This window comes from Spinacia oleracea, chromosome 1 (assembly GCF_020520425.1).
Source record: "Spinacia oleracea cultivar Varoflay chromosome 1, BTI_SOV_V1, whole genome shotgun sequence".
Classification (NCBI taxonomy): Eukaryota; Viridiplantae; Streptophyta; class Magnoliopsida; order Caryophyllales; family Amaranthaceae; genus Spinacia; species Spinacia oleracea.
The window spans coordinates 93,459,370-93,485,399 of record NC_079487.1 but is presented as its reverse complement, the minus strand read 5'-3'; the positions used below and the strand labels follow the sequence as shown (position 1 = coordinate 93,485,399).

Here is a 26,030-nt window from a genome sequence, read left to right as displayed (position 1 = left end):
TTTGTTATCAAACTTTATCAATTTACGTTGTATAGTAGCTCATCTAGGTTACGTGTTTTTGTACACTGCATAACTAAGTACGAAAATGATAAAGGTCGCAACATGCGACCTTTAAGCCGTGTCACAATGATGACATGGCATGCTTATGTGTCATTATTTAAATTGGAAAATAAAATATTTAATTTATATATTCTACTTTAAATGTTTCAAAAAAAACTAGGAAAATCTTAATATTCTAATTTATTTCCTTATTTATATCGACTACCTTATTTACATATTTTCATAGTAAAAATATTGCATTGATAGTAAAAATATTATTATGACTCATAGCCTACGTGTCGCCTATATGTACCAATTAAACTGCGACACGTAAGATTGCGACAACTAAATGTTGTCGCAACTTGCGACCTTTATCATCACCCAACTAAGTAATACAAAGTACCTTCTAACACATAAACAGAAAGCTACCCTTTTTCGGTTATTCTATCATTATCTATGCATATATGTTACATAGTTCATTAATTCTTTTCACGACGCGACTAATCACAATTTAAAAACAAACAACTAAATGATGTTTTCGCTTAGTTGTAAAGACAAACATGGACCTGTACGTATACAATAAGTAACATGTTCGAATCCCCAATAAATAATTAGGGGGGTTTATCCAGATCGGACCACCGGAACAAAGACCAGTATTTTAAAAATCCAAGACCCCAAGAACATAGCGGTTATACATGGATGGGACTGAACCGAATCGGAGCGGGAAAAAAAAATTGGTCCAAAACCCGTACCAGACCTCTTTGGACCGGTGACTTATTTCTTTATTTTTTTTAATTTTTTCTACAAAGTATGATAAAAAAAATAGAAACTATTGTTTAATGTCTTTTATAAAAGATAAAAAAAAGACCACATAATATACTTCTTATGTTCTTATTTACATGACACAATTGGGTTGCGGACACTATTCATACAAGTTCCTTTGACTTTATTTTGTGATTTATACTTAAGAATAAACATAGTCGTGTGGAACTTTATTATATTCGTCTCAATAAATATTTTTTGTAAATCAACTTTTTATAATTTTTTCTTATTCATAATTGAAGATATTAGTGTTTGAAATCGTGCATTGGAAAACGTGCCTAAATAATTTTGTCATTTAAAAAAGAACGGAGGAAGTATTAATCTTTTTTTTTTGAGGAGAATTAGGTATTGTTTTGTTCTCCTTAATTATTTTCACTTATTTAAGAAAAAATAAGTTCAATTAAGATAAAAGTGAGAAAAATAAGAACTATCCAAATACAATTTAGCTTTACTGAAAAATTAAATGAAAATCAAGTGAATATAATGCACTCTTAATCTAAAATTAATTTTTGAATTGTTTATACTTCAATTTTTAAGAGAAAAAACGATCCGGCCCAAAACAGGTTTTTATAGAATTCTATATCATATCAGATGAGACCGGATATCGAAAATTAATATTTTTCAATCTGAAAACCGGATTAGTTGTCTTCGGTCCAATTTGGTCTGGTCCCTAATTCGGGTCAACGTCTTCCACTTTTTTGAGGTAAAAACTTAACTTCATTTTTCCAAGTTTTATGTGCATTAAAAGCAAACGAAGACACGTACGCTCTAAATTAATTACATGTTTTATTCTATCTATCAAAGAAAAAACAACATGCCCTAGTCTTTTATAAAGGACCCATATATCATAATATGGGAGGAAAATGAGCCCATATAAATTTATTGCGGGTTGTTGAGACATCATCTTTGAAATAGAACGTAAGTACGTTGATTTTCCATCCATGGATGATACATTCCATGCTACTATCCCCTAACGTAATTACTTAACCTAGAATAATGACAATACAAGTTAAAGTAACGGGAGAGTTTCATTTTAACTAACGCTCATACTCTAGAACAATTAGCTAGTCGTTTTACTACCTTGAATTCTACCGAAAACAATTAGCTAGTCATTTTACTAATTGCTTATATGTCGATATTTGATATAACAACACATTATAGCATTACGTACACATCAATTTACGATATACTTGCACCATTAAGTTATGTGGACGCTAACGTCATTACTTGTACCTTATATGGTAACATTTTATGGCTAGTACCACTAACTTGGCTAAAACTACACCGTCAAATTTGATTGAAACCAATTATGTTTCTTCTCTAATGTTTTTTCGCTTAATCAATCTTACGTAAGTAATACCAAAATGTTTCTAATTTGTGATAATTGTTAACAATCTATTGACTTGTTTGAACAATTTTACAAAATCAAAAGAAGTCTAAGTGAACCAATTTATTGACTTAAAAAGTGAGGCCTAATTTAAGAAAGCTAATTCAATTTATGTGCAACTTAAAAGCACAATGGTTGACGCATTCTACATTTGTACAGAGATGACGATGTACGAGTCAATTAAAGCTAAGAACATTCCGTTGTTAGAGGGGAAGAGCACTATAGTAAGTCAAATGATCCAGAAGAAAGGACAAAGACATAGACAGAGATATCTTGAATTATTCTCTTTTAATTTTCTATTTGCTAGACGGTTTGATAGCTGGTAATAAAAAGTGTTAACGAGAGGTTTGTATATATAATTTGGAAGGAAAATCAATGTTCACTCTCATGGTAATACTAATTCACTTAAATTGTTTTCAAAAGGTCTTGTGCGCACAAGGTGTACAATAAATTTATTGTACAGCAAGATAACTTAACCCTTTTTTTTTTGTAACTTTAACCTAGTTTTGATTAACTTTTATATTAGTAAAAAAAATTAATAGATAAATATTTAAAAGGGTTAAATGATTAATTTTATACTTTATTAGTTAGTTTGAAGAAATAAGTTTTACTAAAATGAAAAAACTTATCACTGAAAAATAGATAACTTTTACATATATATGCTTAACTTTTAAGCATTTTGAGTTAACTTTTACTCCGATGTACAATATTTATTGTACACCCATTATAAATAAGAATTTGTGAATTGTTTTTTTTCTTCCTACATTTTCATTACCGCACAAGTTTGTGATGACGGCTCATAACAGTACAATGAGGTAGTTGTCTTATTTTATTTTTTTGTTGCAACTGAGCTACGAAGACAATACATAAATCAATCGGGAAGGAGATTCGAATCAGTAACATATAGTATACATAATTCCGTCTTTACCACTAGACTAAACCATCAATGGTAGAAATAGAGTATGTTTTAGTACAGAAAAGGATAACGTACTCTATCTTATATGATATTTTATCCTCTAGGTAAATACACTATCCCAACAAGAACCCTAAACATATACTCCTCTTAACAAGGGCATGAATCTCAAATACCATAATCCAATTTATTTACCAACAAAACTTAAAGGAATAACTTTTTATTGACCAATATAGTAATATGGTACTAATAACTTTATTTGTAGTGTGTGCCTCACCATCTCCAATCTCCAATCCAAGGCTAGTTGGGTGCTTGTTTCCCTTTTCCTTTTATCTTAGTCTGCTCTTTTCTTCTATGTGCGTCCTCGTCTTCGACCAACAACAAAAGTACTTGGCTATATCTCTAATAAATAATGAGTATTTTACTAGAAAAACTTAATTAATGTGAAATCATAATTAATAGCCTTTATTAAAAAAAAAAAGTACAAAAGAAACCAATGCAAGAGAATAAAAAGCTGTTCATTGTATATAATTGCTATAGGGAAGTGATAAATCCAAGGAAAATTTTACTTCTTCCAAGGAAATCCACATTTTTTTAAAGGTGATTTCCTTGGAAGAAGTGAAATTCTTCCTTGGATTTATCATTTCCCATTGCTATATGATATGATGAGATTGATGACACTAGAGTTAACTATTTACAACGGATTCCCCTCCCAAAAAAAAAAAAAAAAGACTGTTTATAATTAACAATCAACTTTCTCCGACGTGAAAATTAAAACACCGCAATCTAAAAAAGAAAAGTATTTTCTCCCATTCATCATTTACACGTGAGGTGATAAATTCAAAGAAATTTTTTACTTCGAAGGAAATTCACATTTTTCAAAATTGATTTCCTTGGAAGAAATAAAATTCTTCCTTGGATTTATCGTTTTCCCAATTACACAAGTCGTTTCAATTGATTTTTGTAATACAAAATTATACTCCATTCGTTTCTTTTTGTTTGTTACGTTTGGACTTTTGCATGTTTATTAACGTATAATAAAGATTCTTTCTTTTTTTTATTACAAAAATAAACCCATTTAAAGCCTAAATCCACTAATCATTACAATAACCAATAAGATTGTTTTATTTATCAAAATGAACCAATAATGGAAAAGCACAAAGATTGCTAACTTAGCATACTTGGGAAATTACAAAAATATTTAATGAGTTGAAAAAATTGGACCAATTAAAATTAAAAGATGGCACAAAAAATGATAGTATAATAAGTTTATAAAAGGAAAGATTCTCCCACGTAACAAATATTGTGAAAGGAATACGTAACAAACAAAAAGAAACGGAGGGAGTACTATTCATCTGTTCCTATAAGTAAGACGGACTTTAATAAGAGTATATAATTAAGTCATTTAATAGATGTTCTTCATATATTAAAATGTCTAAAATGATTTTCTCAAATATGTACTCAAAATAATGCTAATTGCAATCAATCATTTCATCCACTTACACCCTTCATCATAATTTCCCCTATTCATCAAAGCAACATACTACGATCCAACAAAGTATATATAAACACTTACCCTAATTCATACGAAGTACGGAGTATTACTATTCGAGGGTCTATAGCCTTCTCCACCAATAAATTAAACTTGTGCATTAAAAGAACAACATGCCGACCCTAGATTGTACAGGTGAATGAAATGAAGTACTAATGCGTGCATAATTTTTGACATATCTATCAATTCACTATTAAAGATTTTATCATTATTGTGTTTATAGTATTATTGAAGGTTTTGAAGCCACAAAATATCTCAAAAAGTGTTCCCCACAACATAAATATGATAAATAAATAATTAGCAAAGTTTCAAAAATTCAAACAAAATCTTTAATACGTCAAAAATGAATTTCCAACAACCCCAAATCACTAAACATATGCAACGAACAAGTACGACTAGTAAATTTAGGAAAGGCGAAAGAAGATCACAATTAAAGACCCTAAATTATGAATTTGACGTGTTAAGTCATTAGTGAACGAAAGGCAGATCATTGCCCCACAATTAGTCAGATCTTCAATGCCTAACTCCATAGAATTAATTGTTTCATTCTTATGATTAACTCCCACTATGTAAACAAATTCTTATACTCCGTAAAAGACTATTATACACTTAACTATTTAAGTATCTGATCACATTGTATGTCAATCACTTCCTACCCAAATTGCATACTAATAACGGGTCTATATATTGTAAGATACATATTACGATATCATTAATTCATACAAAGTACGGAGTATACAATACATATTATAAATATAATAGGATTACATGATAAAAGATTGGTTAACAAACGTGATCGCCTTCGTTTCATAAAATTCTATCTTCTTATAATTATATTATCAAATATCTAATAAGAAAAAAGTACAGTAATTAATTTGGTCATACCAACGATCGGGATCTATACATATTTAGGCTATACGAAGGGAAACAGTAAACAAAAAAAAAGAACTTAAACCTAATAGATTAAGGATATAAATAATAGAGTTATCTCATTATTGTTATTCACATCAACTAAAATCATGACAAATTTCTTAATACGGAGTAATAACTAGAACTACACTTTTCTAATGTTGTCTATTTTCTTATACGAAGTGTAATATCCATGTTATAGTATTTACAATATAATAGGATTCTCTAAATAAAGCGTTAATTAAGCACACCAAATAATAGTAAGTTGACTAAAACTCCACTGAATAAGTAAAAATCAACCATGATAAGTAATTAAAAATCGACTATGATATGCTAAAGTACAGATAGATTCCCAATTTTATCTTATTACTAGCTACTTGCCTACCAAATAAGCGAGATTTTACTAATTACTCTACTACTAGAATTATGAATAGATACAATCTTCATAATAACATTCCTTTTCATAATAAAATACATACCCTACTAATAAACAATCATCTCCGATTGTAATTAATATAACTTACCAAATATTTAAATAATAAATCAGTCTTCTATTAGAAAATATGTTTGCAATTTAAATATATTTAAAATTTAATGTTTTACCTTTTAAGTAAAATTCCTCACCGACGGCCTAATTAGAGTTTTCGTAGAACTCAACCTCTCATTCCAACATAAATACTTCTCCATCTTCATATCTTCTCTTTGCTTCTCTATATTTTCTCTCTCCTATTTTTTCTCTCTTCACTTCCTTTTCCGGTCACAATTTCCGGGATCTTCTAATTATCAAATCATACCACATTGTTTTTGTTTTTTCTAGTAGGTTTCGGAGAATTTTTTTTAATTTATAAATAAGAGAAGGGGTTCCTCTAAATTTCATCCATCACACACTGGGTTTTTTATTTCACAAAAGTTTTTAGTAATTTCTTTGACTAATTTTTGAGAATTTCTTTTTGTTTTTTTTTCACTCAGATTCATCACTTACTCCGAGGCAAAATCTCTTAAATTTTGATAAATTCAAGGCATCTTCTTATATTTTAAAATTCATTGAATCAGTCCCCATTTGTTTGTTGGTTTGTTTAGTTGCTTAAATTTCCTGGTTATTGCCTCATAATCACAATAATCACATACAGAGAATAAATCTGGATGAGTGGGAAAGATTGAAACTTTGGGGTTCAATAAATGGTGGGAATTGTTGAAAAGAAGCCAAAAACACAAGAATTTAAAGTAATCATGTGTAAAGTCGAGGAATCATCAAGTGAGTTAATCCGGGAAAGAAAAGGTGCTAACAATGGTGGTAACGGCGGCGGTGGTGGTGGTGGTGGAGGGGAGAGAGAATGGAAGATGGATATAAAGTTGGAAAATATATTGGGTGATTCATCAAAAGTTGATAAATTAAGAGCATCAATGGCGGCAAATCATCGATCTAGAAGATTGAAGCAATGGGCAATTAGGGGTTTTATGACACTATTTTTGTGGGTATGTTTGCTAATATGTACTACAATGATTGATACTTGGAAACCAACTGTGATGAAAGGTTGGCCTATTAGTTGCTTCCAGAATAAAGGTTTTGATGAACCTATGAATGTTGTTGATGTTGCCCTGCCCAAAATCGCTCGACCCCCTAAAAGTAAGTTTTTTTCTTCTTCTTCATGATTTTCCCTTTTTCTCTTTTTGGGTAAAGGGTTGTCTATTTTCTCTAAAGTTTGGTTAATTTGATTTTTGTGAATTGTGATAATTTTGTAGGTTTTATTTCCTTTTGTATGTTTTCCATTATTGGACATGTATTTAATAAAAAGTTTTTGGAATTCAATTGTCATTACTGTTTGATTAATTTTGTGCAGTTTCGGTAGTTTTGTTGGTTTAATCATGTGATTGTTTAGAACTGGCAGTTAGTTGTATTCTGGGAAGCAAGTATAATTTAGGCTGATTATGTGTAAAAATGCAATTGTTTTTTTCAGGGGTTTATAAGAACAATGGTTATCTTATGGTGTCCTGCAATGGTGGACTTAATCAAATGCGTGCCGCGGTATGTTGATCATAATACAAGTATTAAATTGAATCAAATTTATGGTCTAATTTGTATTTTACTTGTTGTTGTAATTGCTGTCATAGTTAGACATCCAATAACATTATAGTTGACTCTATTTGCAGATATGTGATATGGTTGCCATTGCAAGATATCTGAATGTCACCTTGATTGTCCCAGAGTTGGATAAAACATCATTTTGGAAGGATCCTAGGTATTTTCATATGCTAGTTTTCAAGTTGAAAAAATTACTAAGAATTTAAAGAGCTTGTTTTGATCGGTTTGTTTTTATTCTTTCAGTGATTTCCAAGACATTTTTGATGTTGACCATTTCATTAATTCATTGAGAGATGAAGTTCGGATATTGAAAGAGTTGCCTCCACATATGAAGAGTCGAATTGAAGAAAAGCCGGCTCATTCATTGGCTCCGGTTAGCTGGTCCGACCTTTCATATTATAATAACCAGGTTAGTTTGATTCAAATCATATACATTATTTGTAACTTTGGATGTATTCAGTCATGGTAATTGGTTAATGTTGTCATCATGTATTAATACTGACAAATTATATGTTGCCATGCCAAAACAGATCCTTCCATACTTTATGAAGAATAAAATTGTACATTTGAATAAGACTGATGCGCGGCTTGCGAATAATGGGTTGCCTCTGGACATTCAAAAGTTACGGTGTAAGGTGAATTTTCAGGCATTGAAATTCACTCCTCAAATTGAGGAATTGGGGGATAGGGTTGTCAGCATCCTGAGGAAAAAGGGCCCGTTTCTGGTGCTTCATCTTCGATATGAAATGGATATGTTAGCTTTCTCAGGCTGTACTCAAGGTTGCACTGCAGATGAGGCTAGAAATCTGACAGAAATGAGGTGAAGAATTAAACTTAACTTGTGGTTAAAAATATCACGTATAGAGTCGATTCCTGACTTGGAATTGCTTAATAATATGCAATGCAGGTACTCGTACCCTTGGTGGAAGGAAAAGATCATAGACTCGGATGCTAAACGACGAGATGGCCTGTGCCCGTTGACCCCTGAGGAAACAGCCTTAACCCTCAGTGCACTTGGGATTGATCGAAATATCCAAATTTATATTGCTTCTGGAGAAATATATGGAGGGAAAAGGAGAATGGCCAGCTTAGCTTCATCTTTCCCCAATTTGGTTAGTATTAGTCTAATCCTCTGCCGCTCTTTTACTTGCTACAATTTGCATATTAAAGAGGACAATTCTGACAATTTTTATGAAACAGGTGAGGAAGGAGACCCTACTTGAACCATCAGACTTGAGATTTTTCCAGAATCACTCGTCTCAGATGGCTGCATTAGACTATTTGGTCTCATTGAAGAGTGATATATTTGTTCCTACATATGATGGAAATATGGCTAGAGTTGTTGAGGGACACCGCAGGTACTGTACCCATGCTTTAGATACCAAATTTTACACCTAATCACTCGTTTTCTTATGTTACTGGCTGTTTGTAAAATCCAGAGTATGTTTGACTTGTAAATTTGCATGGATAAAGACAATTACATGATTGATTTAACCCTCCTTTTCTGGTTTTTTATATACTGTTAATGTTAATTCTTACATCAAATGTTTTGTTTACAGATATCAGGATTTCAAGGAGACAATATCTCTGGATAGGAAGCTCCTGGTTCAGTTGATTGATGAATACAGTGACGGATCATTGGGTTGGGATGAATTCTCATCTGCTGTGAAGGCAGCTCATGCTGACCGTATGGGAAGCCCACATACCCGAACTGTGATTCCAAATAAACCTAAAGAAGAGGATTATTTCTATACCAATCCATATGAATGCTTGGAACAACAACAACCAGATGAAGCATTGCAAATCGCGTGAAAATTCTTTAGTCTCTCTCTCTTTCTTCCATGCTGATGGGATGTTCCTTTTAAACATTCAGATGCAACTTTTGTACATTTTGCATCGTGCACACACATACACACACCGGTGACCTCCTCTCCCCCCATACACTGATACACTACACAGGACAGGTATAAGCAAAATACACAAGGGCTGATTTTAAGCTATAAGACCAACTTAGGCTTGCTTCAGCAGATGATGAACATATTTTTTAATCTTAGCTAATAAGTTTATTTACATGTATAGAGAAACCTAGCTTGGTATTTTCATAGGTTATCCTGATATGAATGAGCCACAGTTGTAGACTACAGCTTGCATATACAGGGTCATTCAAATTTTTGTAATTCTTTTTTTCTTTTTCCCATTCTCCATGTTATTTATACTGAATTGTATGGATTTCGAAGCATTTCTTAGAAGAAAAGCTCCCGAATCTGAATAATTCTAAACTTCAAATTGATCATACCGAGCATGAGTTTATGATTTTGCATATACTGTTCGTATTAGCTATCTTTTTTTATTGCTAATTCTCTTATTATTGTACTTACGGAATTATATACTGAAATTTGATCATTGTTGCGATTTATGCACGAGTTTTGACTACGCTTTCTGAACTCGAAAGTCTGTGGTTCTTGACAAGTAAGGGGTAGCTATCACTTAACGTCACGTTGTACCAATTTCCATGGTATTTTAAGTCCACTTTATACTTCACGCTGAAAAGAACATCATTTTGTGGCTAAACTTTTTATACTTTAAAATTGAATGAGAATGCATGGTTTGCAGTTTGCACAATGAAAGAATGCACCTTTCATATATGAATTACGGCAATTACCTCATCTTCCTCACCGACACATTCTGTCTCCAGCGATATACCAATAAAACGTGAGAATATTTGATCCATGTTATCTTTGCACTTCTTATTTTTAACCCATGCCGACCATTGACCGCCCGGAATCGATTATCGCAAAATCCTAACCCACACAATCTTAATGAAAGGGAATATAGAGATATACTACGGAATATACGTGTAACATGTTATGCAATCTACCAATTGAGGATGGCATGAGTGGTTACTATTAGTCTACTCGCTGAAGGCAGTAGGAACTCCTCATAAAACAAACATGTTATGCAACCTTACACATAATCGGTTGACACGATAGACAAAATGTAACGTTGTTTTCTCAAAAAAGGGGGAAATTGTAAATCTGTAAGCGTGGCTTAGAAGAAAAAGGAGGGAGTTTCGCAGGAGACAGAATCAAAGTTGATAACATGTAAAAAACACATGAATAAACCGCACCCTTTCTCCTACTTTTTGGTGTTTTGCTAATAAAAGTGTTACAGCTTGCGCTACTGGAGAGAAGGCCACTTGGCGATCGAGCACAAGTTCTTATATATTTCTTATTTTTAATTTGACCAAATTATTATTGATAATTGATAATGATCAAACAAAATAATTAACACAGTACCCCTTCACCACCCACACGCATCTTTTTCCATGGTTGTTAAGGGGGGTGACTTTGATTGCTATGTTAATGCCAACATATTGTGGTGGGATATTCGCCTTCAATTAAACTATACCCCATTTTTATAATTATTTAACATTTTATATATAAATGCATTATTATATTCATACCATTGGTTATACCCCATGATTAATGGTGAGTCCGGCTTCCTAAATAATTAAATACTAAACAAAGAATCTCTAATGATCTTAGTTTCCTTGACCTGTCATTTATGAGTTAGGACCCCCTGAAAGAGAGAGAGAGAGAAAGAGAGGACTAGGCACAGGATTAAGGCAGGCATTACCTGTTAATCTATCAGGGTTACGTTTTGATAATAACCCGTATTAAAGAGAATTAAATTAAGAGTAAGCGACCCGATTTTCGATAGGAGTTAGTGATCCAAAAACCAACATATATGGTAAACTTTCAGATCCAAGGAAACAAATTACAGTTTCCCAAGAGCCACCTAACTAAGTTAAAAGTTCAAAATTGATTAATAAGGTCAAATTGAGATTTAATTATGCACCCTAATTTCATACACGTCATATTCTGCCTCATGATGTAATCAAGTATATACAATTCAGAACTTATAAAATTGGACTATGTAGCTAAACATGGGTCCTTAAAACTGGATCTGGATGTCAGTCTTGCCTTTTCACCAATACAAAACTTTTGAGAATAGCACACCAGGTTAAGCATGTAAACTGAGTCTCTGATATCAGGAAGCCCGAAGCCAATGAACAAAACCAGAAGGTTAAAGTGAAAAGTAACGGTTAAGCCTTTAAGAGGCACACCACTATAGTAATCCTAAATCATCAGAAAACGAATCGCCTAAACACGAGGTAGTTCGTACTAAATATTACGACTTACCAGGAATACTGACCAAGTGCCAAGCAACAATGAAGAAAACCAATTGGTTCTGAGAACTGTTAGAAATGCAAAAGATTTACAAGTCATAATAATAATTATTATGATATAATAATAGTAGTAATTACTAATTAGGATCCTTTTAAGAACCCACTACCACAAAAAACATGTACAATGGAATCTATCAATCTGGTGGTTGGGGTCGATGTGGTTAAAATAGACTCCGAAAACCTCTTTTCTAACTCATTTTGGTTCTTCTTTACCCTTGGCCATAAAGGGCAAACAGACATTTGAAAGAAGAACCGAAACCCCATATGCAATCACAGAGTAAAAAAAAAAAACCTATATGACTAATCAAATTTCTAACTTTCTCCAGTCCTGAGTCTCTTGGCAGTCTGAATAGAATCCTTTGTACTTACCTCCACAGCAGGTGAAACAGGCTGATTATTTGGAGACCGACTATCAACATCCTGGAAGGACAATCAGTGTTTTTAATACAAATAAAATACTCTACTACGGAAACAGCAATAGAGGGAGGGGGAGGGGGTGTCATTAGTTAAAATGTGTACAGCATATCATGTACAGACCTGGCCCTAACCAGTAACCACTCAAAAGGCCAGAAAATGGAAGATTGGGTCAAGAACCTTGGATCGGAATTAAGCTATGTAAAATACATGATTAATGGTTAGCGGAATTGAATTGGGAGACTACACTTAGAAACACTAACAGGGTAGCAGAAAAAAGGCAACGAATTCACTTGGACTGGGTTCTGTTCGGGTTAATTCGGTTTACATCATATTCAGTAGGTCAATTCAGCAAAAATCAGACCAATCTAGCGATATCCTCAAACTGGCTACCTTTTCAAGTACAATACATGTCCAATCAGAAATTTTGAAGTAAATAATCCAGTAAAGGTCCGGTTTATTACCAAGTCATATACAAGTACGCCTTTTCAACAGTCAAGAAAGTTTCGTAGATGTCATTTTAGCATAATATCAAAGGCAATCTGGCAAACAGTCAGTCAGCTCTAAGTTTCAGAGAATAGTGATAACAAAAGAAAGGAACCTCATAACCTACCTCTGTAGAGGGTCCGATAGCATTTGAGCCACTATTTCCTCCCTTCCCAACATCAAGTTGAATTGAGATGTTGGCCTGAGACAAATCAACCCCATATGTCTGCAGCTCCTGGGTAAGTCTCTTTAGTAGTCTGTCCAACACCAAAAGTCAGACATTAAATCAATTCAAGCATCTTAACCAACTAAGTATTTTTCATAATTTATTTTCTTCCTTTGGGGTTTTTGTGGAAAGTCTCTTTGCATCAGTATCACAAACACCAGAAAATAGATCTAAGTTCAAATGAATCATGTGGAATCAAATGGCATTTCACCAAAAGCCATGTAATCCATAACAGACACAAGCAGGAATATACTTTACCAAGCAAAAAATGAAAGAGTTAAATAGATATTTACCCTTGAGAATAAACATCAGAAACACTACTGGAGCCCCTTTCGAATGTCCTCTCTTCAGTTAATATGATAGAGCCATCAGCTCCAGATGATCCATGGGGATGGGAAGCAACAGTCTCAATAGGCAGAATAGCTCTTGCAGGAGGGAAAGAACATGGTGCCAATGGAACGTTTAAGGGAACAACAGGGTTCACTGGTCCAGCAGGATGATGATCTACTCTGTAGGCAAATTCCCCACTGAACTCTGACTCCACTGCACCTTGAATGGCTGTCATGGATTGCACTGAAGTATTCTCATCCAGAAAGCCATTTTTCATGGCTTGAGAATGATTAGCAAAGTTGTCTACTGGCCCGTGATTAGCTCTCTGTTTAAAAAGGTGGCAACATGAATTTTTTTAAAACAAGGCAGTTAATGAAAGTGGTGGAACTAATACATAGAAATCGCAGATCACCCAAAGAAATCACAAAAACCTGTAATTCTTTTGAGCTACTTGAACAAAAATGTAAAAGAAACCACAGAGGTAGACCACTAAAGCATAATAAAGCAATATCAACTCTTATGCCCAAAATTGCTAGAAAGCTCAAAATGACTTTTTACAAGGGGAAGAAAGGTAAAATTGTTGTTATCACAATGACGAAGTCGGAGCATTTTATCAAAATAGATTTTAACTTTTAAGTATGTTATTCTTACCCTCAGCTTTTCATGGGAATATTTCAGGTTCCAATGCCTCTAGTGAGAATGTCTTCCATTTGTTTTGTTAGGTTTAAGGTAGATTCTTGGCCTTTTGGTTCACCCATGCTTTCTTTGGAAACTTGAGACTGACTTATAAGAACACAAGAAAGTTTTAAAGAAGCTGTTTCCAATGGTCAACCTAGAATAAGGTCTAACAGGGAAGTCCATTACTCATCATTTGAAGAAAGCAGTCGAACACCATGACTATGCTATCTTTCTGAAGCATACATTTATCCGTAACCAAGGATAACCAAATTTTAAAGAGGTGTTTTGTACAGCCTTGCTGGCCATTTGATGACTTAGGGGCCTAGGGCATTCATTACCTTCCACATTTCATCGAAATTTTCAAACGGCCCTAAGACTCTAAGAGTCTCTTAAGAAATGGGTAGTAGAGTTGAAATTTGATTATATGTATATATTTTTCCAACAGCCTCTATGGCACCAAACAGAGGTTGATACGAGGGCTTTCTCATAAGGAAATCAAGAGGGAGTTATCTGCAGTCCATTGGTTACAGTGTCACCAAAAGATATCCTTCCATGCTATTATCCAAAAAACTGTGTGAGCTAACAACCAACAAAGGCTAGATGTGCACGCACAAAATGAGCTACACATGTGCACTTAGTGTGTTTCAATAGGAAATGCATGAAAAAAGTTTGCGTTTGACTAGTTGAACGGTTAGATTTTCCAAGCTCATCAATCATCATCTATTCATCCATTTACTACTCATACGTTAGGAATTACTTATTTTTACAGGAACGTTATGAAATTACATGACCAAACACCAAATATCCTTTTTGTAAATATTATGAACCAAACACAAAATGTAAAGGCCATTGAAACAACGCTCAAACCTCACCCCAACATCCACCACATTATACATATACACAAATGCACTATAAAGGGTTGAAATGGGGAAAATATATTATTTTGTTTTCTTGAAGGGCACCATATAATAGTAGTTGAAATTATTTCGAAGACAACATATTAAAAATCCCTCACAGGCTGACTAACACTATAATGCCATTAAAGAGAAAAAACAACGTAGATATTCACATGCCTTTCTTCCGTACCTAAATCATAAGAGGAATACATCTAAGCACTCTCAAACTTGTCAAGAGTAACAACTCATAAGAATAGGTGCAAAAAGTTCTGAGTTTCTTACCCATGGTATTAATTTTGTGGCCTCTTGAGACCATGCTTGTTGTTGATATGGCCCTTCATAAACTTGTATTTTATCTTGTAGAAATTGGATGTACTCTATGACCTTTAAAGTTCAAACAATTAGTTAACCAATTCCAGAGAAGGTCCCTTGCGAAACCAAAAATGTAAAGAAAATAAAATAACAATACTCGTTACAAAAGGCAATAGCATGTAAAACGAATTATGCACCTCTAGCAAGAGCGAGGCCTTATCCCTCTTTTGATCATTTGGGGGTATCAACTCTTTCAATATCTGGAACCTGTAGATACATATAGTTTGTCAAAATTACAACTGCATACAGAAACTATCCTGGGCCATAATGTAGAATCCGGGAAAGATAACAACCAGACAATGATTTCTGCAACTCATGTACAAGTTGTATATTGTTCAAAAACAATAAATCACCTTAAAAGACTGTTTCTACATACCCCTAAAAAAACTCTGAAACCCTTGCTAAGGGATAGACTTGAAAGAGGCCGCACACCACATATCAACACGCTTCTCCTATCTCATTTTCAATATACTAACTTCTAAGCTCGCAACATTCACCTCCCCAACACTTTAAGTTAGACACAACAATAATGACTTAGAGGTTAGATGCAACAGAATACTAGCAGAGATGTTATATCGAAAGGATAAAAGGACTCGTGAGAAGTGACCTTCTATAACTTGTAATGGTACTTCATCCGGGTTTATAGGCTCGGCCTCCAATTCAACAATTCTTTTGTTTCAGATTAGAGTGTAACTGTGTAAGCATGTTACTTGACTCACATAATGACCACAACTAACTATTTTTTCTTCAAAAGTATTGGCAGCTCTACACTATTTAATAGAAAAGAAATTAGAGAATCATTCCTAACCCAAGTCAGCATTAGAAATTCCTCCGAATTCCGGCACTTTATGCATAACTTAGATTCTTAGGATCGTAAAGGCTATCAATTAGCAAAATTCGCAAATATTTTTCACTAAGCCTACGCATGCTTCAAAATCACTTCAAAATCTCGCGGAATCATACTATCATAGGACACTCGAAATTCTGAATTGCCAAACACATATACATATATCCAAAGAAATTCAACAAGAGTAACAAAAGAGACCCAAAATTGCGGAATCATATTGAACAAAACATCCAAATTCAGCTCAAATAACAAAATTCAGAAGAAATGGGAACCCTAAAATTGAATTACCTCTCGTTGATTTTACTCCTACGACGCTGCTCAGTTTCAGAATGCTTAGACCTATAATTGCTAGGTTTCTGATCCGCACTTTTCCCTTCTGCGTCAACCACAATTCAGATATTCAATTCATCCATTTTAAATTACAAACATCACAATTCACAAATTCAAGAAAATTTCAGAAAGGGAGAGCGAAATAGAAAGGAAGAGACCTCGGTGAGAAGAGGTGTCAGTACCAGTAGCGACATCTTCGGCGTCGTCTTCTTCGTCCTCTTGCTGCGGATAATTAGGTCTTACAGTTCTCACCATTTTTAGTAGAGGATGAGAGCTCGAAAGATTTACAGAAATGGCGGGTGAGACGAAAATGGTACCCTAGATAGTAGAGAGATGAGAGAGGATGATAGATTAGCAAAAGTGCGCCGATCAGGTGAGGCAAAAATATCGTTTTTACGGAGTAGATTAGTTTTTACTTAAAAAGTTCTTCGGAATATTTTTCTTTCTTCTACCCTTAATTGGTGGGTGTTTTTAGCCCAACGACCGGTAACGATGGTCGCTCGTGCCGAGCCCGTCTGCTTTGAAGTTGGCTAAAAACACGATTGGGGTGCATAAGTCAAGTTTTACATATTCTAGCATGGAGTACGTATATTTGAATTTGGTTATATCGTATGTATGGTTGAATTTGGTTATATCGTATCATATCTAGTATGAGTCTGTCAATGCTCGTAGTATCTTATTAAGTGTGATTGTGCGACAATGTTTCAATGTCGTATCGAAGTATATACTTTTGAAATGAAGATATTGTGCTTAGAGTTAGAGCTGTCAAATCTCAACCCGAACCGTTGAACCCGCTGGGTTAATCCGATTCGTTAAGAACCCGAACTGTTAATAACCCATTAGTTGGAACCCGAAAACTAACCGAACCGATAACAATCAACCCGAACCCGAACCGTCTCGAAAATATTAAACCGATTAAGATCCGATACCCGATAACAAACCGTTTGCATCAACCCGAAACCGTTTCTACCCGAACTGAAGGAAATAATGCCCTTGGTCCAAGTATGCATTCAATGTTAAGTCTAATAAATGCGGTTCAGTACTAATTAACAAGTTAATAATTCAGTGAGATCAAGTGAGCTGAATGCCTAGCTAGAGGCCGCTTCAGTTCAAGTGGAATTAATGATATTAATCCACAGCTTACTCTTGACTGAACCCGTAGGGTCACACAAATAGTACGTAAACGGATCAAGTATTTAATGGCATTAAATACTCCATCTATGGATATTCGGAATCGACGGATCTTGGTTTCAGTGGGAGCTGAGATCGTCACAGGCAAGAAATGAATACTCCGGAAACAATGATATTGCCGGAAACGGAAATATGGATCGTATCGGAAATATAAATATTATCCAAGTCGTAGATATTGCCAGAAACGGAAACATGGTACGTATCGGAAAATATTATCGGAAATGGAAATATTGCCGTAATCGGAAATATTGCCGGAAACGGAAATATTGTCAGAATCGGAAATATTATCGGAATCGGAAAATAATTCCGGAAACGGAAATATTAAATATTTGTTCGAAACGAAAATTGATTCCGGAATCGAAAATGTTGAATATTGTTCGTATCGGAAATGAATTCCGGAATCGGGAAATTAATCGGAAGCGTATCGTACGAATTAGCATCGGACGAGGCCTGCCAGACGAAGGCCCAGCACGAAGCCAGGCCATCGCCCAGCAAGCCAGCGCGCCACAAACGCACCAGCCAAGGCTGCGCAAGGCCCACCGCAAGGCAGGCCCAGCGCTCGCCAAGGCTACGGCAGCGTGTGGGCTTGCGGCAGTGGGCTGCGAGCTCGCGGGCTGCGCGCGCGCGCATGGCGCCCCTCGTGGGCTGCTGTGCGTGCGTGTGTGTTTGTGTGCTACTCGAATCCTAAAGCTACCGGGATTTGTCATATGATTAAATCTAATCCTAAAAGATTTAGTTTATTTAATTAGAGTCCTAGTAGGATTATAATTAAATAAATTAGTATCCTAATAGGATTCCAAATCCTTTTCCATAACTCTATAAATAGGTGCCTAGGGTCACATATTTACATCGAGCATTCAAGTATTCAAAGTGAGTTTTTGAGAGCAAAATTCAGTCATACAATTGCCTATAAAGTGCCGAAAATTCAGAGTACCTTGAGGGCGATTCTAGTTGGTCAATCTTAAGGCGGATCTGGACGTGCTGTGGACTATCTACGGAGGGACGACACTTGGAGTCCTAAAGACTTGTTCTTGTTCGGTTCGGGCGCAGCTAGGGAAGGCACGCAACAAAGAGTATGCATCTAAACTATGCTAAATGATTATGTGTAAATAATATGTTTTCCTGGCTTAATGGTTTTTTCCGCATGATTTATGAATTGTCATATGTATCATAACCTAACAGTGGTATCAAGAGCCTCTTATTATTTTCATAATCTAAATTGCATGAACATGGTTAAATATTACAAATTTGCAAGAATTAAAAGGGGTGATTAATTTTCATAATTGTTAATTAATTGCAAATTGCGTTTATTTAATTATACGTACGCAGTTTTTCGGCAGTTTCTTCGTTACTCATCCAAATCGAGTGATTTTTGTGTCAATTCCGCATGTAAAAGGCATTCTAAAATTTTGACAAAAAAACTATTTTTCTGCCGAACCCAGAATTCTCAAATTCGAAGCCTAACTATGACTTTTCGGAGGTTTTAGTTTTTCGAATGCAAAATTTCGTAAATTTAAGATGTTAAATTAAATGTTTGCGATTCTTGTTGATAAATCTTGAATTTTTGATTGACCTACTGTATATGTTTAACAAGTTTGAATGCCTAGCCTTGTTAATTATGCAATCTAATTTGTAATTATGATTAATTCGTTGAAAATTAGAATAATTTAGAATTAATTTGATTTTCATAATTAATTATAATTTAATTAGATACCTATGATTAAAAACCACCATAAAAATTGTAAATTTATGTTAAATTTTAAATTTTTATGACCTAGACTTGAATCCATGTTAATCGGAAATCAATTGAATAATAGATTTTCGATTTTCGCCCTAAAATTATGAAATTAATATTATTTATTAATTTGTCATTAATTTTAAATATAAATTTTTAAATTTTATGCGATTCGCTCATATAACTTGCACGCACAAAGCAATGGACGCTACGTGTAACTCTTAAGGGGTGTTGTATAGTGCGGGCATGTGACGACGAGCAAGGGAGCTCGTCGCCCATTCGGCACGAATGCAATGAGCAAGGCCATGGTGCACGAGCACAAGGCAGCAGCCCTGCCTTGTGTCGTGGGCTGTGAGCAATGGACGAATGGGCGAGGGCGAAAGCAAGGCACAACAGTCGCGTGTGGGCAGCAAGCGAGCTGCGCCACAACGCGCACTGCCTCGCGCAAGCGTGCGGAGCCTCGCGCGCAGCGAGCGCAAGCTCGCGTGCCACGAGTGCTACGCCTAGCGTCAATGCCTCGCGCAGCGAGAAATGGCCCGCACAAAGCGAGCGCTGGCGAGCGCGCGTAGCGAGCAATGGCCCGCACAAAGCGAGCGCTGGCAAGCGCGCGCAGCGAACGCTGGCTCGCATAAAGCGAGCGCTGGCGAGCGCGCGCAGCGAGCGCTGGCTCGCATGGAGCGAGCGCTGGCGAGCGAGCGCAGCGAGCGATGGCTCGCGTGCATCGAATGCTGGCGCGCGCAGCGAGCACCACCTCGCGTGATGCCTTGCGAAGGAAAGCAGCAGCAGCGATGCCACGCAGCGCATGGGCTGCGCGCACATGGCCAGCGATGGCTGTGTGCGTGTGGCCCATGGGCGTACGTTGCGTGGGGTTGTTGCGTTGCGATTAGATCGTTTTGAAATTTTAATTTGAAATTTTCAGTTTACGTAATTTTAATTAATTTTAAAATTAATAATTTAAATTATTTTCTTGGATTTTAATTTTGAATATTGTAATTATAATAAATTTTATTTATTCTAATTATTTTACTAAAATTAAAATCATGAATTAATTTAAATGCGACTGAAATTAAATTAAACTTTTTGGATTCAATTATAAATTTATATGAGCTTTAAAATTTTAATTAAATTTGTATGTTTCCGGTTAGACTAGAAATACATTTTTATGTTTAAAATTAGTAAAGCATATGAATTTATTGGTTTAAGTGGGACCCCCTTTTTAGTCATAAACTCTTGATTAGGTCTACAAATCCTTAAGGTTAAAACAACTTGATTAGAATTAATAAGGACTGAATAATTGGTAGATTATTGGTGCCCTTGATTAATTGCTGCAAATGTTTACGTGATGCATAATGTGTTTTACTAACCAGCTATGTGGGCCATTCATGATAATGAATGGGTGAATGGTATATATTGTATATGTACTGTTTTGCAGGTTATGAAGTGACTAGTATGGCCCAAATAGGATAGAAAATATGGTCTGCGTACCATTAATTTGAATGTAATTGGTCTAAAGTACCAAAGTTGTTTTTCAATTCAAATATGGTCTGCGTACCATCAAATAGTTGTAATTAGTTTTAATTATAGCTTATCCTATTTGAAGAAAATGGTGCCTCCCACGGAGATTTTCAAGACGGACTTTGAAGTTAAAGCTTCAAGATGAAGTCGGGCCATACTAGATCACATTTATCTTATGCATGTTTTAAGTTATTTATTGCTTTTAAATATGTCTTAAAATGCATGAGATCAAAAGCTTGATTATGTTGCATGATTAAGGATTTTAGTTCACTTAAAATCTAACCAACATAGTAAGAGCCTTAAGTTCCAAACTTAAAAATTGAGTTAAAAGATGTCATGCCAAAATATACACTTGCTTGGATATCCTTTACATCAATCTAGTAATAGTTTTCGCTCAGCGAGGTGTTACTTATTGGTCCTAAAGGGGCAAGGTTTACCTAATAAGTTCTTAGACGTACCTATCAACCAAGAATAGTTTCTAGACTATTAGCAAAAGGCTTTTGCTTACCTAAGATGTTTTAGGATTAAGTCGACAAACTGTGCTTAGTTCTTCAATGATTTTAGGATCTTGGAATCATTTTATTCACACCTGCCGGAACACATAACTTGAATAAAATGCTTAATAAACATTGAATTATGCATGTATGCTAGAATTTAAGTTTATTAAGAGAAACTGTGAATGGTTATTTATTTGTTTATTCTTTTCAATTGTAGTTTTAAATATGGCAAACAACAATTCATTCAACATTCGATCAATTCTCGAAAAGGAGAAGTTGAACGGGAAGAACTTCCTTGACTGGCAAAGGAACTTGCAAGTAGTTCTTATGCAGGAAGAAAAGGAGTATGTCCTAGAAGAGGCGATGCCCGAAGCCGCAGGCAACGGGGTCACTCAGGCAGCCCTCAATCGTTGGATTGATGCCAACAAGGATGTGAAATGTCTAATGCTCGCCACCATGAGTGCGGATCTGCAGAAAACGTTCATCAACTCAGATGCTTTCACAATCATCAGTGAGTTGAAGAACATGTTCCAAGATCTGGCTCGAGTCGAAAGATTCGAGACTCATAGGCAAATTCTTGAGACCAAGCTTAAGAAAGGCGAGCCCGTAAGTCCACATGTTCTCAAAATGATTGGACTCATTGAGAATATGAGTCGGCTGGATCAGCAATTTTCTCAGGAAATGGCTATAGACACCATCCTCCATTCTTTTCATAGCGGGTATGATCAGTTCAAACTGAACTACAGTATGAATAGTCTGGACAAAACGCTCACTGAGCTTCACGGTATGCTGAAGACCGCTGAAAAGACGCTCAAAAGTGATAAGCAGGATGTGCTTATGGTGCGTGGGGGCAAGTTCAAGAAATCTGGAAAGAAGAGGAATGCTAAGAAAGGTGGCAACAAGGCCAGCCCAACTAAGCAAACTGGCGCCAAATCTCTAAAGAGGAAGGTCAGTCAACCCACTTCTGAATCCGAATGCTTCTACTGCAAGAAGAAGGGGCATTGGAAGAGAGATTGCTTGAAACTAAAGGAAGATCAGAAGAACGGAACAGTCGTTCCATCTTCAGGTATTTTCGTTATAGACTGTATACTTGCTAATTCAACTTCTTGGGTATTAGATACAGGTTGTGGCTCACACTTATGTCCAATCCACATGGACTAAGAAGAAGTAGAAAGTTAAGCAAGGGTGAAGTCGACCTACGAGTGGGAAATGGAGCACGGATTGCTGCATTAGCTGTAGGAACTTATTATTTGTCGTTGCCCTCCGGGCTAGTTTTGGAACTGGAAGAATGTTTCCATGTTCCAAGTCTTACTAAAAACATCATTTCAGTTTCTTGCTTAGATGCTAAGGGATTTCCCTTTTTAATAAAAGACAATAGTTGTTCGTTTTATTTTAAAGAGATGTTTTATGGATCTGCTAGATTAGTCAATGGACTTTATTTATTAGATCACGACAAACAAGTATATAACATAAATACCAAAAAGGCCAAAAAGGATGATTCAGATCTCACCTATCTGTGGCATTGTCGATTAGGCCATATAAACCTGAAACGCTTAGAAAGACTTCAAAAGGAAGGAATTCTAGAACCATTTGACTTAGAGGATTATGGTAAATGCGAATCATGTTTACTTGGCAAAATGACAAAGCAACCTTTCTCTAAAGTTGGAGAAAGAGCAAATGAACTATTGGGTTTAATCCATACAGATGTATGTGGACCAATGAGTACAAATGCTAGAGGTGGTTTCAGCTACTTTATCACTTTCACTGATGACTTCAGTAGATATGGTTATGTCTATCTAATGAAGCATAAGTCTGAATCCTTTGACAAATTCAAGGAATTTCAGAGTGAAGTAGAGAATCAATTAGGCAAGAAGATTAAGGCACTGCGGTCTGATAGAGGCGGTGAATATCTGAGCTATGAATTTGATGACCATCTGAAAGAATGTGGAATTCTATCAGAATTGACTCCTCCTGGAACACCACAATGGAACGGTGTGTCGGAACGGAGGAACAGAACCTTGCTAGACATGGTCAGGTCAATGATGGGTCAGGCCAAACTTCCATTAGAATTTTGGGGACATGCACTAAATACAGCTGCACTCACTATAAATAGAGCTCCGTCTAAAGCTGTCGAAAAGACTCAATATGAGTTATGGTTTGGAAAGCCTCCAAATGTGTCTTTTCTTAAGATTTGGGGATGTGAAGTATACGTCAAACGATTAATTTCAGACAAACTTCATCCAAAATCTGACAAATGTATCCTTGTGGGCTATCCAAAGGAAACAAAGGGGTATTACTTCTACAATACATCTGAGAACAAGGTGTTTGTTGCTCGAGATGGTGTCTTTTTGGAGAAAGATCACATTTCCAAAATGACAAGTGGGAGAAAAGTAGACCTCGAAGAAATTCGAGTCGAACAACAAACTCTAGAGACTGCTCAAGATGACATTTAGGATGAAACTCAGAGATCTTTAGAAGAATCTGGTGAGAATCATGGTCAAACTAGAAATGTTACCCCGCGTAGATCGCAAAGATATAGATCTCAACCGGAAAGGTACTTAGGTATTTTGACGAACGAGAGCTATGACGTTCTATTACTTGAAAGTGATGAACCTGCGACTTACAAACAAGCTATGACGAGCCCTAGCTCCAAGCAATGGCAAGAAGCCATGCAATCTGAATTAGACTCCATGTCTGAAAACCAAGTATGGGATTTGGTCGATTTGCCAGATGGCTACCAAGCCATTGGAAGCAAATGGGTTTTCAAACTGAAAAAGGACAAGGATGGGAAACTTGAAGTTTTCAAAGCTAGATTGGTTGCAAAAGGTTACAGGCAAGTCCACGGTGTGGATTATGATGAAACCTTTTCACCAGCTGCAATGCTAAAGTCTATTCGAATAATGTTAGCAATCGCTGCATATTACGATTACGAAATATGGCAGATGGATGTCAAAACTGCTTTCTTAAACGGCGTTTTAACAGAAACTGTGTTTATGACACAGCCTGAAGGTTTTGAGGATCCAAAGAATGCTAAAAAGGTATGCAAGCTAAAGAAGTCAATCTACGGATTGAAGCAGGCATCCAGGAGCTGGAATATACGTTTTGATGAAGCAGTCAGTGACTTTGGTTTCATCAAGAACGCAGACGAATCTTGTGTATACAAGAAGGTCAGTGGGAGCAAAATTTCTTTCCTAGTATTATATGTCGACGACATATTACTTATCGGAAATGACATTCCTATGTTGAACTCTGTCAAGATTTGGCTTGGGAAATGTTTTTCGATGAAAGATCTAGGAGAAGCACAGTACATATTGGGCATCAAGATTTACAGAGATAGATCTAAAAGGATGATTGGACTTAGTCAAAGCACTTATATCAATAAGGTGCTTGATAGGTTCAAGATGGCGGACTCCAAGCGAGGTTACCTACCCATGTCTCATGGAATGACTCTAAGCAAGAATCAGTGCCCAAAAACACTTGATGAGCGTAGACGAATGAATGGGATTCCATATGCATCATTGATTGGTTCAATAATGTATGCTATGATATGTACACGCCCGGATGTTGCGTACGCACTCAGTGCTACGAGCAGATACCAGTCAGACCCAGGAGAGGCGCATTGGACTGCTGCCAAGAATATTCTGAAGTACCTGAAAAGGCACAAAGATGACTTCCTGGTCTATGGTGGAGATGATGAATTAATTGTTAAAGGCTATACGGACTCAAGTTTCCAAACCGACAAAGATGATTTCAGATCACAGTCTGGGTTTGTCTTCTGCCTCAACGGGGGTGCAGTAAGCTGGAAAAGTGCTAAGCAAAGCACCATTGCGGATTCTACAACTGAAGCGGAGTACATTGCTGCACATGAAGCAGCAAAGGAAGCTATATGGCTAAGGAAGTTCATAGGTGAACTTGGTGTAGTCCCCTCCATTAAAGGACCAATAGCCCTGTATTGTGATAATAACGGAGCTATTGCACAGGCAAAGGAGCCTAGACACCACCAGAGAGTTAAGCATGTACTTCGTAGATTTCACCTTCTACGAGAGTTCGTTGAAAGAAAAGAAGTCGAGATAAACAAGATTGGAACTGATGACAACATATCAGATCCATTGACTAAACCTCTGCCGCAGGCGAAGCACAACTCGCACACTGCAGCTATGGGAATCAAGCATATTGGAGAATGGCTTTGATGACCCTGTTTAATGTTTTAAAGTTTTAGAGTTTAAATCTTTGTAAAACGTTATTGGTTAATCATTCACAACAAATGAAAAGAATTCATTTTTCCATTTAATTTGTGGTTTATTAAATGATGAGTCCCTTCAATTTGACGATATATTCAAGATAGACTGTCAGGACCAGTCCTGTGACTAAGAAATGTCTATCAAGTGAACTTGAATGTCAAAGGTTGAAAATGGTCCATAGTCGGAGTTTTCTATAAAATTGGACGCATAGAAAACGTTAGACGACTAGAATGCAAGATGACTAGTAGTTCTGTTTCTTGAACTATGTGGACATGGCAATGTCATAATCATTTGCATAGATACTTACTTTGGGAAGAC

General features: G+C 35.8%; 2 protein-coding genes across 4 annotated transcripts; one reads left to right on the top strand and one right to left on the bottom strand.

The window, feature by feature from the left end:
• The first annotated feature begins 6,273 nt into the window (after positions 1–6,273).
• On the top strand, positions 6,274–10,025 carry LOC110799502 (rhamnogalacturonan I rhamnosyltransferase 1-like). The gene is made up of 8 exons (XM_022004768.2): positions 6,274–7,249; positions 7,581–7,648; positions 7,774–7,862; positions 7,949–8,114; positions 8,236–8,525; positions 8,613–8,817; positions 8,906–9,063; positions 9,265–10,025. The coding sequence occupies exons 1-8, from the start codon at positions 6,802–6,804 to the stop codon at positions 9,515–9,517; spliced, it is 1,677 nt and encodes a 558-aa protein (XP_021860460.1). The 5' UTR covers positions 6,274–6,801; the 3' UTR covers positions 9,518–10,025.
• A 1,912-nt stretch (positions 10,026–11,937) lies between these two features.
• Positions 11,938–16,964, bottom strand: LOC110799506 (transcription factor BIM2). 3 transcript variants are annotated; one of them, XM_056836474.1, is made up of 7 exons: positions 16,692–16,964; positions 16,492–16,576; positions 15,494–15,563; positions 15,267–15,368; positions 13,374–13,735; positions 12,982–13,111; positions 11,938–12,374 (listed from the first exon to the last, which is right to left on the bottom strand). In XM_056836474.1, the coding sequence occupies exons 1-7, from the start codon at positions 16,786–16,788 to the stop codon at positions 12,267–12,269; spliced, it is 954 nt and encodes a 317-aa protein (XP_056692452.1). In that variant the 5' UTR covers positions 16,789–16,964; the 3' UTR covers positions 11,938–12,266. The 3 variants fall into 3 exon arrangements, with proteins under 3 accessions (XP_056692452.1, XP_056692454.1, XP_056692448.1); XM_056836476.1 differs by having other exon boundaries at positions 16,492–16,579; positions 16,716–16,964; XM_056836470.1 differs by having other exon boundaries at positions 16,492–16,579; positions 16,692–16,961.
• Between the last annotated feature and the right edge of the window lie 9,066 nt (positions 16,965–26,030).